At 56.6% G+C, this 18,090-nt stretch overlaps 1 protein-coding gene across 5 annotated transcripts in view; it reads left to right on the top strand.

The window, feature by feature from the left end:
- Positions 1 to 18,090, top strand: part of ATP2A3 (ATPase sarcoplasmic/endoplasmic reticulum Ca2+ transporting 3) — a 40,707-nt gene that overhangs the window by 9,673 nt on the left and 12,944 nt on the right. For all 5 annotated transcript variants that reach the window (XM_055367172.2, XM_031003448.3, XM_055367173.2 and 2 more), the window contains exons 2-15: positions 954 to 971; positions 1,235 to 1,317; positions 2,979 to 3,083; positions 3,273 to 3,411; positions 3,892 to 3,972; positions 4,068 to 4,153; positions 6,795 to 7,259; positions 9,525 to 9,613; positions 9,837 to 9,939; positions 11,131 to 11,262; positions 11,912 to 12,037; positions 12,989 to 13,207; positions 13,302 to 13,637; positions 16,966 to 17,186. In XM_055367172.2, the coding sequence (XP_055223147.1) occupies positions 954 to 971; positions 1,235 to 1,317; positions 2,979 to 3,083; positions 3,273 to 3,411; positions 3,892 to 3,972; positions 4,068 to 4,153; positions 6,795 to 7,259; positions 9,525 to 9,613; positions 9,837 to 9,939; positions 11,131 to 11,262; positions 11,912 to 12,037; positions 12,989 to 13,207; positions 13,302 to 13,637; positions 16,966 to 17,186 (2,203 nt within the window). The remainder of the gene's footprint in view (positions 1 to 953; positions 972 to 1,234; positions 1,318 to 2,978; positions 3,084 to 3,272; positions 3,412 to 3,891; positions 3,973 to 4,067; positions 4,154 to 6,794; positions 7,260 to 9,524; positions 9,614 to 9,836; positions 9,940 to 11,130; positions 11,263 to 11,911; positions 12,038 to 12,988; positions 13,208 to 13,301; positions 13,638 to 16,965; positions 17,187 to 18,090) is intronic.

Raw genomic sequence — 18,090 nt, 5'->3', positions numbered from 1 at the left:
TCAGCCGGGCGTGGTGCCGCGTGCCTGTAATCCCAGCTACTCGGGAGGCTAAGGCAGGAGAATCGCTTGAACCCGGGAGGTGGAGGTTGCAGTGAGCCAAGATTGCGCCACTGCACTCCGGCCTGGGCGACAGAGCGAGACTCTCTTAAAAAAAAAAAAAAAAAAATCAGCCCCTCAAGTGAGGTGGGTGCTGTTAGAGTTTGGAAACAGTGTTCTTCACCGTGTTGTGTCGGGGGCGACTGGGTATGTGGGGCGGGGCTGGGGGTTCTTCACTGAGCTCGATGGAGTGCAGGGCCTGGGGGGGACTGCACCATGGGAGGGATCCTCACCGCGGGGTGCTGGCTGCTGGGGTCCTGTCCGGAGGAGCCCCGCTGTGCGGTGGGGCCCAGCAGGCCGGCCCAGCTGCAGACCTTGCCCAGCTGGTCCCAGGGGAGCAGGGATGTTAGAGGCCGGGTGAGCGGAAGGCGCCTGCGCTGGTGTTCTCCATTTGAGGGAGGGGCTGCCTTGCTGTGGGGGTGGCAGAGACTCAACAGGACTATGCGGCCATCTGAGGAAGGGCTATGCGGGGAGCCGTGAGAACAGCCCACTCTCCGTGTGACCTGGGTGGGGGAAGTGTCTCTTTTCTAGGCCTCAGTTTCCCTTCTGTGAAGTGGGGCAGGGAGGGGCTGGACTGGAGGGGCTGCAAGGATCCTCTTGGCTCCGTACTCATCCCACGATGAGCCAAGTCACCCTAGATCTTCCTCAGTCTGAGTGGGGGGAGGGTAGAGGGGTGGAAGCATTTGGGCTCAAACCATTTATCCTGTGGCCTCAGAGAGCCCTGGGGATACATCCAGTCCGTGGTGGGGGTCTGGGCGGGCATGGTGGGGAGGCACTGCCACACTCCCCCGAGGCCCCTGCGTGACCCACTCCTCTCTTGTCTCCTCATGGCTCCCGTGGCTGCCTGGATCCTGCAGAGCTCCCGAGTGAGGAAGGTGAGGCTGGCACCGGGATGGACCTCTAGGCCGTGGGCAGCATCCCTGGGTCATTCTCTGTCAGGTCATGACTTCCTTCTCCCCACTGAGTGAGGCCTTGCTGAGCTCCCCAGGATCACCCACCTGAGCCTCTCAGCGACCTGGGTTCTCCCTCTTCTGAGTGCAGGGAGAGAATGGGCCGGGAGGTCTCTGGGGCCATCCCAGCTCTGAGTGGGCAGGGTCAGTGTTGGGGGCCCAGCCTCACGCATGACCCCCGTTCCCAGGGAAGTCCCTGTGGGAGCTGGTGCTGGAACAGTTTGAGGACCTCCTGGTGCGCATCCTGCTGCTGGCCGCCCTTGTCTCCTTTGTAAGTAGGGCCCTGCCAGCCATCCCGTGGTAGTGGGTAGCCCTGGAGGGAGAGCCAGGCTGGGCAGTGCTCCGAGGTCCTGGAGCCTGGGCCTGTCCTCCACACCCTGGGCCTGCGCCCTGGCCTTCCCTGGCCCTGCCCTGCTCAGACTTCAGCTTCCCTTGCCTGAACCCTCATGGCCCCTACACTGGGTCCCCGGCTCCCACCTGACCCTTCCGATCCATCTTATCCTCTGGCTCTCAGCGAGCTCCCCAACTCACATCTGCCCCCCGCCCCGCCCTGCTGTAGCCTAGGGTTTCTCTGCCTCAGCACTACTGATAGTTTAGACCAGATCATTCTTTGTCGGGTTGGGGGTGGGGGCTTTCCACTGTAGGATGTTCAGCAGCATACCTGGACTCTACCCACAAGATGCCAGTAGCACCTCCCAAGGATGACCATCAAAAATGTCTTTAGACAGCCGGGCCTGACAGCTCATGATTGAAATCCCAGCACTGTGGGAGGCCAAGACAATAAAATCGCTTGAGCCCAGGAGTTTGAGACCAGCATGGGCAACATAGGGAGACCCTGTCTCTACAAAAAATACAAAAACATTAGCCAAGTGTGGTGGTGCAGGCCTATAGTCCCAGCCACTCTGGAGGCTGAGGCAGGAGAATTGCTTGGGCCCAGGAGGACGGAGCTGCAGTGAGCCGTGATCACACCACTGCATTCCAGCCTGGGCAACAAAGCAAGACCCTGTCTCAAAAAAATTAAAAATGTCTTCAGACATTGCCAAATGCCCTTGGGGGGCACCTTGCCCCTGGCTGAGTGCTGCTGCCGGAGCCCCTTCCATGGATCCCAGTGTCCCCCACATGGACTTTGGGGTCTGAACCTCTTGCAGCCTCCTCTTGGCTGCTGCTTCTCCTTGCTCTTCCTCCATTCCCACTGATGCTCCCCTGGCTAATGGGCTTTGGATGCGTGCATCAGAATCACCTGGGCTTGGCTGGGCACAGTGGCGCATGCCTGTAATCCTAGCACTTTGGCAGGCCGAGGCGGGTGAGCTCAGGAGTTCAGCCTGGGCAACGTGGTAAAACCCCGTCTCTACTAAAATACAAAAAATTAGCCAGGCGTGGTGGTGCACGCCTGTAATCCCATCTACCCGGGAGGCTGAGGCATGAGAATTGCTTGAACCTGGGAGGCAAAGGTTGCAGTGAGCCAAGATCCAGCCACTGCACTCCAGCCTGGGCAACAGAGCAAGACTCTGTCTCAAAAGAATCCATAGGCTTGCTGACACACAGGTGACTGGGCCCCACCCCAGAATTTACGACTCAGGAGGTCTGGGAGGGACCCCAAGATCAACATTTCTTACAAGTTCCCAGCCGCTGCTGCTGCTGGTCTGGGGACCACACTGAGATGCTCTGCTCCAGGCAGACAGTAAGGCCTCAGTGGGCAGCCATCCAACTGCCCCACAGCCTTGAAGGTTGGCCTGGGTGGGGTGGTCACTCCTGTGGGGTGGACACCCTGTGCCAAGGCCTTCTCGGAGGAGTGGCCCTCTCCAAGCCAAGAGCTCCCCAGTGCTATCTCCCCAAAGCAGGGAAGCAAGCAGGAGATCCGGGGTGCCAAGGAAAAGGAGAGCAGATCTCGGCCCGCAGCAGGGCCTGAGCTCACCAGCTGTGATCCTGCAGGTCCTGGCCTGGTTCGAGGAGGGCGAGGAGACCACGACCGCCTTCGTGGAGCCCCTGGTCATCATGCTGATCCTCGTGGCCAACGCCATTGTGGGCGTGTGGCAGGTGGGAGGCACTGGGGGTGGGACCGGGCGGGGGGGTCTCCCAGCCACTAGGAGTGCCCTCCACCTGGTGCTGGCGTCCTGCAGACTCTCCTGCTTCCACCTCCATCCCAGGCCCCAGAGGAGTCACTCCAAGGGGGTGGTCTGCTGGGGGCAGCAGGGACAGACTGCCTGCCGGCCTTCTATTCTGCAGGAACGCAACGCCGAGAGTGCCATCGAGGCCCTGAAGGAGTATGAGCCTGAGATGGGCAAGGTGATCCGCTCGGACCGCAAGGGCGTGCAGAGGATCCGTGCCCGGGACATCGTCCCAGGGGACATTGTAGAAGTGGCAGGTATGCCGGGGCCTCCTCCTTTTATTTTATTTTATTTTGTTTATTTTATTTATTTATTTATTTATTTATTTTTTTTTTTTGAGACGGAGTCGTGCTCTGTTGCCCAGACTGGAGTGCAGTGGCGCAATCTCGGCTCACTGCAACCTCCTGCCTCCCGGATTCAAGCAATCCTCCTGTCTCAGCCTTCTGTAGGGGCCTCCTCCTTTTATTATGTGGGCCTGGGAGCCCCATCCCTCTCTGTGCCTCCGTCATTCCGGCTGTATATACAGAGGGGGTGGCTGTCGGATCCCTCCAAAGCCCTTTGGCCAAAACCCCGTTGGACAGATGAGACTGTGGGCCAGAGGGGCAGGGGTCCACCAGAGCGATCACAGCTCAGGCACCCGACGCCCAGCCCCAGCCTTGGGTCCTGGGAACCCTTCTGGCTTTTCCCAGCTGGTGGTGCCCAAAGCCACCCTCAGCCAAGCCATTCTCCCTGCACAGTGGGGGACAAAGTGCCTGCTGACCTCCGCCTCATCGAGATCAAGTCCACCACGCTGCGAGTGGACCAGTCCATCCTGACGGGTGAGGCCCCCCCAGGAGGCCGGGACCTAGTGGGCCAGGACTAAGGGATGGGTGTGTCTTCATGTGGGGCTTCTCATCTCTGATTCCCTGACCAGGTGAATCTGTGTCCGTGACCAAGCACACAGAGGCCATCCCAGACCCCAGAGCTGTGAACCAGGACAAGAAGAACATGCTGTTTTCTGTAAGTCAAATGTCTGGGGCCTTTGCCCAGACAATGATAAAAATAACAACATTAGGATTATGATCACGCCTGTAATCCCAGCACTTTGGGAGGCTGAGGTGGGTGGATCACCTGAGGTCAGGAGTTCGAGACCAGCCTGGCCAACATGGTGAAACCCCGTCTCTACTAAAAATACAAGAAGATTAGCTGGGGGTGGTGGCGTGTGCCTGTAATCCCAGCAACTTGGGAGGCTGAGGCAGGAGAGTCACTTGAACCCGGGAGGCGGAGGTTGCGGTGAGCCAAGATTGCGCCACTGCACTCCAGCCTGGGTGACGAGAGCAAAACTCTGTCTCAAAAAAAAAAAAAAAAAAAAATTATTATTTTTTCTGGCCCTGTTGCCCATGCTGGAGTGCAGTGGTACGATCTCGGGTCACTGCAACCCCCGCCCCCCAGGTTCAAGCTACTCTTGTGCCTCAGCTTCCCAAGTAGCTGGGACTACAGGCACCTGCCACCACACCCGGCTAATTTTTGTATTTTTAGTAGCAACAAGGTTTCACCATGTTCACCAGGCTGGTCTCGAACTCCTGACCTCAAGTGATCCGCCCACCTTGGCCTCCCAAAGTGCTAGGATTATAAGCATGAGCCACTGCACCTGGCCCAACATTAAGGTTAATCAGCTAAAGTCCTACGGGGAAGAACCTCATCGATTCTTGACAATACATGCAAATTTATAGTAATAATAATAGCTTGTGTTTACTGGGGACTGTGTGCCTGGCACTGTTCTAAGCTCTACACATACTAGTTTATTTAATCCTTAACACCAAATCTTTGAAATAAGTACTCTTGTTATGCTTGTTATCTATATTTTCCAGCAAGGAAAGAAACAAGCACAGAGAGATTAAGTAAGTTTCCCAAGGTCACACAGCCAATGAGTGGCACAGCTGGGATGAACTCAGACATCCTGGATTTCTGCTGGGAGACCCTGCCTTTCCCTGGAGAAGGGCAGAGCCTCCCTATAATCACTCAATAGAAATGCTCTAGAGGAAGGAGGTCTGCCAAAGTGGTGGAGGATGGTGGGCATAGTCCATTCTCCGATAGGAAAACTGACCCACAAGGCATGATGCCTGGTCTACCTGGCTCTTCTCAGGGAGAGCGATGGGTTCAGCTTTGGCGGGAGAGACCTGCCTCTGTGGCCTCAGAGAAAGTTAGCAAGTGATACTCACAGCTGCCCCGCAATAGCCTGAGGCCAGCAAGGAGCGTTTAGGGGCACAAGGAAGAGTCAGGCCAGTCAGACAATGGCCCAGGCCACCAGGTTATCAGGGGATAGAAAACTTCCTGGAAGGGAAGAGGGATGAAGAAAGTGAAACTCACCCAGAACTCCTTTTTTTTGAGACAGAGTCTCACTCTGTCGCCCAGGCTGGAGTGCAGTGGCACAATCTCAGCTCACTGCAACTTCCGCCTCCCCGGTTCAAGCGATTCTCCTGCCTCAGCCTCCCAAGCAGGTGGGATTACAAGCGTACACCACCATGCCCAGCTAATTTTTCTATTTTACTAGAGACAGGGTTTCACCATGTTGGCCAGGCTGGTCCCGAACTCCTGACCTCAGATGATCCGCCCGCCTTGGCCTCCCAAAGTGCTGAGATTACAGGTGTGAGCCGCTGCACCTGGCCTAGAACTCTTCTTGAGAGGGGCCTACCTAGCTGCATAGAAGCCTTGGACAGGATGCCTTGGGGTGGGGAGGGAAGCTCTGAGAGCCGTTGCTCCAGGATCAGCAGCTGTCGCTAAGAAGCTTTGGAGGGGCCGGGCATGGTAGCTCATGCCTGTAATCCCAGCACTTTGGGAGGCCAAAGCAGGAGGATCATTTGAGCTCAGGGGTTTGAGACCAGCCTGAGCAACATAGTGAGACCTCATTTCTACTAAAATTCAAAATTAAACAAAACAATTTTCTAAAGTAATAATAAAAAGAAGCTTTGGAGGAAGCTTGTCTGGCTGGGCCCTGCATGTTGGGGGCTGGAGCTGCGTTGCTTAAGACAGAAGAGAGGCTGGGGCCTGCCTTCTCGCCAGCCCCAACAGCATATGCATTTGAAGGGGCACCAAGTTCTTAGCCTCCTCAGAAAAACTATCTTGGGCTTGTGTTGGACCACTTTACAGAAGAGGACACCAAGCCACAAGGCTGGCTGTCCCTTATGCTAGGAATTGGGGATTTTACTGGAGCCTTGGAAATGGATGAGCTGAGGCGCAGGTTTTCTGGATTTTTCAGTAAATATTAGTGGACTGTTTATTGGGTTCGCAGTCAGCTGTGCTCCTGTGTGGCCATAGTGATTGTTTACGAAATCACATTTTGTGGGGTTGATGCTTGTGCTGCGCTGGCTGATTATATCCTCAATATCGGCTCCCGTGCCTCCTCTGTGCCCGGCCCCGTGCTAGGCACTGGGGATACGGTGATGAACCCAAACCCTGCCTTCCTAGAGCTGACACTCTCACGGGAAGGCAGCAGGGACCCAGTGCATACATAGCTGTAGGAGTCTGGAAGCACTAGCAACAGGGAGAAAAGGAAAGCCGGGTAGAAGGATAAGTGCCTTATTCCGGCCTGAAGGAGTCAGGGGTCCTGGGCCCCTGGTTGGCTGCTGAGCAGCTTTTTCCTTGTCCCTCCCTTGGCCAGGGCACCAATATCGCATCGGGCAAAGCGGTGGGTGTGGCCGTGGCCACCGGCCTGCACACGGAGCTGGGCAAGATCCGGAGCCAGATGGCGGCAGTCGAGCCCGAGCGGACGCCGCTGCAGCGCAAGCTGGACGAGTTTGGACGGCAGCTGTCCCACGCCATCTCTGTGATCTGCGTGGCCGTGTGGGTCATCAACATCGGCCACTTCGCCGACCCGGCCCACGGTGGCTCCTGGCTGCGCGGCGCTGTCTACTACTTCAAGATCGCCGTGGCCCTGGCGGTGGCGGCCATCCCCGAGGGCCTCCCGGCTGTCATCACTACATGCCTGGCACTGGGCACGCGGCGCATGGCACGCAAGAACGCCATCGTGCGAAGCCTGCCGTCCGTGGAGACCCTGGGCTGCACCTCAGTCATCTGCTCCGACAAGACGGGCACGCTCACCACCAATCAGATGTCTGTCTGCCGGGTGAGTGACGGCCAGCTTGGTGTTGCTGTGCGTTGCAGAGCAGGCTGGGCTCCCTCTCTGGGTCTCTCCCCCACCTCCTTTTCAGTGAGGGATGGAGGAGAGAATCTGTGGGCTGTCCCTTGGCCCAGAGCCGGTCCAGGTTTTCACAAGATGACAGGGAGGCTATAGCAAATCATGCCTGGGTAGCCACATGTCACTGAGGCCTGTGTGTCACTGTGGGGCCCTGGCCAGGTTGCTGACAGTCTGTTAACCTCAGTCTCCTCATTGGAAGCCTGGCTGTGTGAGCCCTGCTAGGTAAACGTAAAGGACATAGGAGAGGCTCAAGTTCAGCCTCGGCATAGGAGCCAAGCTGGGCCTGGATCCGGGTTCCATCCTGCCCCATCATGACTCTGTGCAGGCGACACCTGTCACCAGATAAGCCAGCTCCGGTAACCTGGGAAGGGCCAGGGCAGGAATTATTCATTCCCTGCACTTCATCCCACATCCTGGGCTCACTGCCCACACGGCCAAGGGATTCTGGCTGAGACTTCAGCAGGCCCACGGGGCAGAAGGCTCTTCCTGACCCAGCAGATGGGTGGGTGGGGAGATGGTGAAGGCTATGGGTTCCCCACCCTTCCCAGGTCCCCAGTGCCTCTCTGTCACCCCTGCTTCCACATCTGCCCACTGGGCTTGGAAACCCAGGCTCTGTATTCTGAGACCCTAAGGCCTTCTAGGAGCCCATCAAAGGCTGCTTTAGGGGAGGGGTGCTACCGAGCTTTACTGTCCTGCTAAAAGCCCTCATAGGATTTTATTTAAACAGAGTGTTTCTTGACTAATAGCGATTTTTTTTTTTGAGGCAGAGTCTCATTCTGTTTGTTGTCTAGGCTGAAGTGCAGTGGCATGATCTGAGCTCACTGCAACCTCTGCCTCCCAGGTTCAAGCGATTCTCCTGCCTCAGCCTCCCAGGTAGCTGGGACTACAGACAGGCATGCACCACCACACCCAGCTAATTTTTGTATTTTAGTAGAGACGGGGTTTCACCATGTTGGCCAGGCTGGTCTATAACTCCTGACCTCAAGTGATCCACCCGCCTTGGCCTCCCAAAGTGCAGGGATTACAGCCCTGAGCCACCGTGCCCAGCCCGAATAAATTTTTTTTTTTTTTTTTTTTTGAGACGGAGTCTCACTCTGTTGCCAGGCTGGAGTGCAGTGGCACGATCTTGGCTGCAACCTCCGCCTTCTGGGTTCAAGCGATTCTCTTGCTTCAGCCACCCGAGTAGCTAGGACTACAGGCGCGCGCCACCACACCCAGCTAGTTTTTGTAGTTTTAGTAGAGATGGGGTTTCACCATGTTAGCCAGGATGGTCTCAATCAAGCTTGACCTCGTGATCCACCCGCCTCGGCCTCCCAAAGTAATCCCTCGCCTGGGATTACAGGCGTGAGACACTGGGCCCAGCTAATAATACAGAGTTTTAAAGTGCAACGTGGGGAAGTTGTAAGGGCCTTACGAGCTGGATGTTGGGCTGTGCTTGCTGGGTGACTGCCCCCAGGAGTAGGGAGGAGAGCGGGAAGGAAGGGACACTTATGCATCTACTGGGCGCTGGGCTGGCCATTTGCTTGAGAATGTGCGGTGAGGCCATGTCCACGAAGCAAGAACTGTCTCCCCAGCAGAGCTGGCTGAACAGACAAAGAAATAGGCACGCTGGGCCAGGTAAGCCCCCTGTTCCTGAGGTGCACAGGTGGGGGCTGAGGGACCCAGCAGGCCCTGTGGCAGGGGCTCACTCTCTGGGGACATCTCTGGGCTAGAGGGGTCTGTGCCCCAGAGCGGCGTGTGGGTTTCCTCCCTTGAAGGCCAGGAACTCATTTCCTTGAAGGCAAAGGAGGGGGCGGTTCCCATGTTACTAGTGGAGAAACTGAGGCTCAGCTACTTGGCCAGGGATCGCACAGTGAGATGGGCAAGGACCCAGGCTTTCTGCCTAGCTCAGGGCTCCCTCAAGCTGGCAGCTGCCCCCAGAGCACTGAAGAATCTGCCATAAATCCCTCAGAAGTCCAGGACATTTGGACAAACCGGAGCCGGACACATCTGGCAGAGCAGACGGTCCCTGCCTCAGCCTGGACCCTGCGTTCTATTTCCCTCCTGGTGGGGACGGACGGCTAGGCCGGTTTGGCCCTCGGTCGGGCAGGGGGCCTGCAGGACCCCACCCTGGGGTCGGGCTTTATTCAAACTGGCCGCCCGGGGAGGAGGGAGGCGACCCCGCCCGCCTAAGCACGCCCCTGCGCTCCCCAGATGTTCGTGGTCGCCGAGGCCGATGCGGGCTCCTGCCTTTTGCACGAGTTCACCATCTCGGGTACCACGTATACCCCCGAGGGCGAAGTGTGAGTGCCGGGCCAGGGGACGCGCGGGCGGGCGGCCTGGGGGCGGGGCCACGCGTGGCGGCGCCGAGGTGTCCGTGGGGGGCCCCTGGGGGCGGGCCAGGAGGCGGAGCCTCTCCCGGGGCGGGGCCAGGAGGCCGAGCCCCCTCCTGGGGGCGGGGCCAAGAGGCGGGCCCCTCTCGGGGGCGGAGCCGAGGTCCTCCTGGTGACCGCCCTGGCTCGGCAGGCGGCAGGGGGATCAGCCTGTGCGCTGCGGCCAGTTCGACGGGCTGGTGGAGCTGGCGACCATCTGCGCCCTGTGCAACGACTCGGCGCTGGACTACAACGAGGTGGGCCTCACCCCCTTTCATGATCTCCCTAGTATCCAGGCGACCAGGACAGACCCTTTTCCCAGCCTCAAAGCTCCCAGGGTTGGCAACCCTTGCTCCCTGGAAGTGCCACACCCAGGGAGCACGGTTACCCCTGCACACCCCTCTCTGCCGCCCCTCCCTTTCCGCAGACAGGCTTCAGAACCCTCCCCCTGGGGCTCTTGGTCTGTGGGGGACTGCCATGGAAGGGGCTGAAGGGCTGGGGAAACCTGTGGGGGGAAGAGATTTGGCGAACAGGACTAAGAAAATGTTTAAAGCAGAAGACACAGCCCACAAAAGGCCCACATTCAGTTAAAGCCTCCTGCGACTTAGGCATTGACTGCCGTTCACGTGGCCGGGGCAGTGGAATGGGGCATGCAGCAGGCGTCTGCCCAAAGGGAGGTCCTTGGCCAGACCCAGTCCGAGGCCAAGCTGAGGGCAGTAGAGCACCAACGAAGAGTTTTGAGCAGGAGAGTGACATGGTCAGATGTGCATTTACAGAAGATCACTGAGGCTTCCGTGTGGAGGCCAGACAGACAGTAGAGGACCGAAGCCAGGGAGGCCTATGTGGTCATTCAGGCCAGAGAGATGAGGGCTGAGCCCTGGCTGGAGCCTCGGGGAGAGGGGAGAAGGCATGGGTCAGAGACATTTAGGAGCCAAAAATCCTGGGACTTGGTGACTGGTTAGGTGAAAGAGAGAGGGAGGAAGCCAGGGTGGCTCCTGGTTGTTGTGCTGTCTGGGGCTGTCGCCGGAGTGGCAAATACAGAGAGTGGGAGAGGTGGCCTGAGGGGTCCCCGGGGAACAAGGTTCAGCAGGCAGCTGGACATCTGGGCTTGGGGCTCAGCAAAGGGCCCCAGGGAGAGCAGGTGGGAGGGTGGGAGTGGGCCCAGACAGCAGAAACCGGTGAAGGAGGCTGACAGGAAGTGGACAGAGATGCAGGCGGAGGGCAGGGAGGGTGTGTGGCGATCAATGCCAGTGTGGGGGGCTGAATGTCAGTGTCAGACACCACCCCGACCCCAGGGCGGCCAGGCTGAGAAGGGCTCACGGGCCGGTGCAAAGGAGGTTACACGGAACTCCAGCAAAGGCAGCTTCAGGGGCAAGGAGTGAGTGAGGCTGGGGATGCGGGCTGGAGGCTGCCTGCCCCTCACTCCCTATCCCCTGGGTCCTTGCCAGGCCAAGGGTGTGTACGAGAAGGTGGGAGAGGCCACGGAGACAGCTCTGACTTGCCTGGTGGAGAAGATGAACGTGTTTGACACCGACCTGCAGGCTCTGTCCCGGGTGGAGCGAGCTGGCGCCTGTAACACGGTGAGCAGGGCTGGGGGTTCAGGCCTCCGGCTTCATGGCTGGGGCTTCTGGGACATCTGGAGAAGGCAGACAGGACACTGAAGTGTTTTTTTTGTTTTGTTTTGTTTTTGAGACGGAGTCTCATTCTGTCGCCCAGGCTTTAGTACAATGGTGCAATCCTGGCTCACTGCAACCTCTGCCTCCCGGGTTCAAGTGATTCTCGTGCCTCGACCTCCCGGCGCGTGCCACCACACCCGGCTAATTTTTGCATTTTTTAGTAGAGACAGGGCTTCACCATGTTGTCCGGGCTAGTCTGAAACTCCTGACCTCAGGTAATCTGCCCGCCTTGGCCTCCCAGAATGCTGGGATTACAGGTGTGAGCCACCGCTCCTGGCTGATGGTGAAGTAAGACTTGGAGAAAAGAGGGGAGAAGGCTGCGTGTGGGCAAAGGTTTGGAGTTGGGCTGCACACAGCATGGTCAGGAAACGGCATCATATTGCCATTTCTGGGGCTGGAGAGGGAAATGGAGGCCTCGAATGGCAGGGTCAGAGGAGTATAGATGTCATCCCACACAGAGCAAGAGGCTCTCTTGGGGCCAACCAGTTGGTGGGAAGGCAGGCGAGAGTTGCTGGCTCTATCCTTCATGCCCTGACCTGCCTGGACCCCACAGGTCATCAAGCAGCTGATGCGGAAGGAGTTCACCCTGGAGTTCTCCCGAGACCGGAAGTCCATGTCTGTGTACTGCACGCCCACCCGCCCTCACCCTACCGGCCAGGGCAGCAAGATGTTTGTGAAGGTGGGGGCCTGCCTGTCTGGCCTGGGCCCCTGCGCGCCCTGGGGAACCTGGTCATCCACGCTCCTCTGTGAGCCCCAGTCCTCCTGTGCGAATGGCAGTGTTGGGTTACAAATTCTCAGGAGCCCCTTTTGCCTCTAACCGGTGGTGTAGGGGTGGTTGGTGCCACCCTTGGTGCTCTGTGTTTTGGAAACTGAGTCCCAGGGAGGGAAAGGAATCAACTCCCTTGCAGACCACTGTCTACAGCGTCTCCGTTGCTGCTCCCAAAACTGAAGAGAGAAATACAGCTCTAGCTTCACCCTGCAAGGGAAGTTTAAACCGCTTTTGAAATGAAAAGGCTTCTGTACTGGGAGCTCGGGCCACTTGGAAAAGTTAGTGCCTGGGTGACCTTTTAGGAGCAGGAGAAGCCATTGAAGGAGCTTTAGAGGCTGTTCCTAGGCCCAGGGTGAGGTCTGAGGTGACACTTGAGGCCACTGAGGGGCCTGTCATCCCTGGACCCCCTTCCCAGGGCTATGCCCGCCATACCCTGTGCATGGCTCTATTTCTGGTCCCCAGGCAGGGCTCAGCCTGCCTCCCTGCTGCTGAGGCCCCTACCAAATTGGAACCCGAGTAGCACCAGGGAGGCAGGGCCTGCAGGGGATGCCATTCTCACCCCTGCCTGCAAAACGCTGCAGTGCCCGAGTCTGCTGTGGGCTGGTGGGGGAAGGGCATCGCTAGGTTGGTGGCTGCCCCGACCCCAGCACACTCCCCCCATTCTCTTTAGATTGTCTCACAGAGGGACCCACTTGGTTCTCGTTTTGAACTTTCAAAGAATGGATTCTGCTCCCTGCCTTGCGTGTGTACCCTTGGGTGGCCTTTCCCCGTATCTTAGTCTCAGTTTCCTGAGTTTGGGCAGGAAGGAGAGGAGGGGTTCTGACTGATGAGTTGCCTCTTCTCCCTCTCCCTGCCTCACAGGGGGCTCCTGAGAGTGTGATCGAGCGCTGCAGCTCAGTCCGCGTGGGGAGCCGCACAGCACCCCTGACCCCCACCTCCAGGGAGCAGATCCTGGCAAAGATCCGGGATTGGGGCTCAGGCTCAGACACGCTGCGCTGCCTGGCACTGGCCACCCGGGACGCGCCCCCAAGGAAGGAGGACATGGAGCTGGACGACTGCAGCAAGTTTGTGCAGTACGAGGTGGGTGCAGGAGCCAAGTCTCCCTGCAGCAGCTGAGCAGGTGGTAGGTCAGGGATGGGCTCAGGCCCCGCTTGAATCTGCCCCCTCCCTACAGACGGACCTGACCTTCGTGGGCTGCGTAGGCATGCTGGACCCGCCGCGACCTGAGGTGGCTGCCTGCATCACACGCTGCTACCAGGCGGGCATCCGCGTGGTCATGATCACGGGGGATAACAAAGGCACTGCCGTGGCCATCTGCCGCAGGCTTGGCATCTTTGGGGACACGGAAGACGTGGCGGGCAAGGCCTACACGGGCCGCGAGTTTGATGACCTCAGCCCCGAGCAGCAGCGCCAGGCCTGCCGCACCGCCCGCTGCTTCGCCCGCGTGGAGCCCGCACACAAGTCCCGCATCGTGGAGAACCTGCAGTCCTTTAACGAGATCACTGCCATGGTGAGGCCACAGCCTGGAGCCCCAGGAGGGGGTGATGAGCGGGGCCACGGGGCGTGAAAAGAGCAAGCCGTGCAACTCTCCCCTCTGCCTCATTCTTATCTTTTCTAACATCTTATTACCAAAAAATTCAAATACAAAAAGAAATTTAAATAACGTTATTCTGGGCCAGGCGCGGTGGCTCACGCCTGTCATCTCAGCACTTTGGGAGGCTGAGGTGGGTGGATCACTTGAGGTCAGGAGTTCGAGACAAGCCTAGCCAATATGAGGAAACCCCGTCTCTACTAAAAGTACAAACATTAGCGGGGCGTGGTGGTGCATTCCTGTAGTCCCAGCTACTCGGGAGGCTGAGGCAGGAGAATCACTTGAATCCGGGAGGTAGAGGTTGCAGTGAGCCGAGATCACGCCACTGCACTCCAGCCTGGGTGACAGAGTGAGACTTCGTCTCAAAATAATAATAATAACAATACTAATTTTATTCTGAACACCTACATATCTATCATCTGGATTCTACAACTAACATTTTATTGTATTTGCTTTATCACATACCTGTCCATGCAGCCATTCTTTGCCCATCCCTAGCCCATCTTTTCTTAGGTGTATTTCAAAGTCAGTTGCAGACATCGGCATACTTCCCCCTCACCTACTTTAGAATACATGTTAACCAGAGAGCAATGTTGTTTGTGGTTCTGTTTTTCCTTTTTGAGGCAAAATTTGCCTTCGATGAAGCACACAGATCTTTAGCGTACTATCTGATGAGTTTAGGAACATGCACACACCTGTGTAACTCACAGCCTTATCAAGATAGGAAAATGCCAGGCATGGTGGCTCACGCTTGTAATTCCAGCACCTTGGGAGGCCAAGACAGGAGGATTGCTTGAGCCCAGGAGTTTGAGACCCCATCTCTCCAAAAAAAACAAAAAAAAAAGATATGACACATTACCATCAACCCATGAAGTTCCCTCACACGCCTTCCCCATCTCTGTCCTTTGTCGCAAAACAGGCGATCACTGTTTTCGTTTTTTTTCCACCGTATATGAGTTTTATCTGCCCTAGATTTTCAAATGAATGGAATCATACAGTATGGACTGTTTTGGTTTGGGGCTTTTTTGAGATCTATCTGCCTTGTCGTATCAGATTATTGCTTTTTTTTTTTTTTTTTTTTTTAAGACAGAGTCTCGCTCTGTCACCCAGGGCTGGAGTGCAGTGGCACGATCTCGGCTCACTGCAACCTCCGCCTCCCAGGTTCAAGCGATTCTCCTGCCTCAGCCTTCTGAGTAGCTGGGACCACAGGCGCGCACCACCATGCCCAGCTAATTTTTTTATTTTTAGTAGAGACGGGGTTTCACCATGTTGGCCAGGATGGTCTCGATCTCTTGACCTTGTGATCCGCCCGCCTCAGCCTCCCAAAGTGCTGGGATTACAAGCATGAGCCACTGTGCCCGGCCTATTGCTTTTTTATTGTTGAGTAGCATGCCACTGTGTGAATATTTCAGTTTATTGAACCATTCCTCTTTGGATGGACATTTAGTTTGGGCCTAGTTTTTGTTCTTAATTGCTGACCTGTTCTTCTGACCTCAGCCTCTCCCCTGACCTGGTCTCTGTTTTTAATCTTGACCTCCAGCCTAACCCAGTCCTTTACCTTGACCTTAACCCTGACCCATGGCCCAGCCTTGATCTGCACACCAACCTTGACTACCAGTGCAACCTGGTTCTTGATCTTATCTTTGACCTCTGTGCTGACTTTGTCCCTGACCTTGATGTTGACCCTCATCTTAATCTAATTCTTTTTTTGTTTGTGTGATGAGGTCTCACTCTGTTGCCCAGGCTGGAATGCAGTGGCACAGTCATGGCTCACTGAAGCCTCATCCTCTCGGGCTCAAGAGATCCTCCCACCTCAGCCTCCTGAGGAGCTGGGACTACAGGCATGCACCACCATGCCTGGCTAATTTTTTAATTTTTTGTAGAGATGAGGTCTCCCTATGTTGCCCAGGCTAGTCTTGAACTCCTGGACTCAAGCAATCCTCCTGCCTTGGCCTTCTAAAGTGCTAGGATTACAAGTGTGGGCCACCACACCCAGCCCGACATAACTATTTACGTTGAGCTTAACCCTGATATGAATTCCAGTCTTGGCCGGGCACGGTGGCTCATGCCTGTAATCCCAGCACTTTGGGAGGTCGAGGCGGGCAGATCACCTGAGGTCAGGAGTTCGAGACCAGCCTAGCCAACATGGTGAAACCCTGTCTCCACTAAAAATACAAAAATTAGCCGGTGCATGCCTATAATCTCAGCTACTCGGGAGGCTGAGGCACGAGAATTGCTTGAACCTGGGAGGAGGAGGTTGCAGTGAGCCGAGATTGTGCCATTGCACTCCAGCCTGGGCAATAGAGTGAGACTCTGTCCCCCGCCAAAAAAAAAGAATTCCAGTCTTGACCTGGACCAAGACCTTATTCTCAACGTTGACCTTGACACTGCCCCACCCCCAATGTAATGCTTTATGTTGACCTCAACTTTGATCTGGCCTTCAATTTTTTTAGATGGAGTCTCACTCTGTTGCCCAGGCTGGAGTGCAGCGGTGCAGTCTCGGCTCACTGCAACCTCCGCCTCCCGGGCTCAAGCGACTCCCCTGCCTCAGCCTCCCATGTAGCTGGGATCATAGGCATGCGCCACTGCACCCAGCTAATTTTTGTATTTTTAGTAGAGATGGGGTGTCATCATGTTGCCCAGGCTGGTCTTGAACTCCTGACCTCAGGTCATCCACCTGCCTCGGCCTCCCAAAGTGCTGGGATTACAGGCGTGAGCCACCGCTCCTGGCCTGGCCTTCAATTTGACCTTGATTGCAACTCCAGACTTCATGTCACTTGACTTCACTCCTCATGTGGACCTTGACTTGGCCTCTGCCTTTGCCTTGATCTTCAACTTGACTACAACACCTACCTGGCTCTTTACCCGGGCCATCCCCTTGACTTCATTCCTGACTTGACCTCAGCTTTCTCCCTAACCTCAGTTTCATCTTCTACCCCACATCCAACCTCAATTTCATCCCTACCCTCATTGCTGACTCACCGTCATCCCCATCCCCACCTCATCATCTTCCCTAACCTCATGCTTGATATTCTCCCCAACTTTGTCCTTGTCTGCATCCCTTGCCTTCTCCTCAGCCTCATCCTCTGCCCAATTTCTAGTTCATTCTTGAACCCACCATTTGTTCTATCTAACTGTCTGCTTCCTTTGGAACATCCCCTAAGATTGGGGATGGGCTGAGTTGAGAAGAGATGGGGAGGTGGAAGGGAAGTTTCTCAGGCACAGCCCTACCTGACCTGGCCCACAGACTGGCGATGGAGTGAACGACGCACCAGCCCTGAAGAAAGCAGAGATCGGCATAGCCATGGGCTCAGGCACGGCCGTGGCCAAGTCGGCGGCAGAGATGGTGCTGTCAGATGACAACTTTGCCTCCATCGTGGCTGCGGTGGAGGAGGGCCGGGCCATCTACAGCAACATGAAGCAATTCATCCGCTACCTCATCTCCTCCAATGTTGGCGAGGTCGTCTGGTGAGGCCGGGCCCTCCCTCCTCTCAGCCCTCTCAATCCGCTCTGTGCCCCTGAGACGGGGAAAACGCCTGTTCCTCGGATGGGCTGCAGGGATGGAGGGGCCTGTGCCCTGCCCTGGCTGGGGCTTTCCAGGGTCCCACCTTGGAGTGGACAGGGGAGAGGACCTCTTGTCATTCTCCAGAGGCCCTGGTGACCTATGGATCATGGTCACCCCAGCACCCACGGAGGTGCCTGAAAAGTCGCCTGTCAGCCCTCCAGCCATGAACTTCCCACTTGCAGATTAGCAAGATGAGAGAAAAGCCCCACCTTTAGGCAGTCGTGTGTGTGTCTGTGTGCGAATGTGTATTTGTGTGCACATGGCCTGAGTGCCTGAGTGAGAGGTGTGTGTAATGTGTATATTTTGCATGTGTGCTCTGGTGCATTTTGAGCGTGAGTACAAGCAGAAGGATTTGTGCCGGCGTGTGACTGTGCACACACTCGTATTCACATGTGAGGATGCCTGTGGGGAATGGTGAGCGTGTGTGTTGCTGGACATGGGTGGATTCTGCATCTCTGCACCTCAGGGCAGATATGTAGGTGTTTGCTTGTGTTTGCGGGATGGTGTGGCGTGTGCTAGGTTTTTGCACATGTCTGATTCTTGGGCATGCCCTCTTCGTGTGCGTGTGTGTGTGTGTGTGTGTGTGTGTGTGTACTTGGCCTCTGCTAGGCCTAAAGAGCAGGTATGTCCAGGATCCAGAGCTGGGACTGGGGAAGGCAGGACTGGCCAGGCCCGAGGCAGAGCTGTGTACACACACCCTTCACATCACAGCTAGCAGAGGGAGGAGGGGCTGCCGTGGAGACAGTGGGTGGGTGAGCTCCCAGCCTTGGGTCTGAGCAAGAGCTGGAGCCTCCATCTGCCGGGGGC

Source organism: Gorilla gorilla, chromosome 19 (genome assembly GCF_029281585.2).
Source record: "Gorilla gorilla gorilla isolate KB3781 chromosome 19, NHGRI_mGorGor1-v2.1_pri, whole genome shotgun sequence".
Classification (NCBI taxonomy): Eukaryota; Metazoa; Chordata; class Mammalia; order Primates; family Hominidae; genus Gorilla; species Gorilla gorilla.
This window is presented reverse-complemented; position numbering and strand designations above follow the sequence as displayed.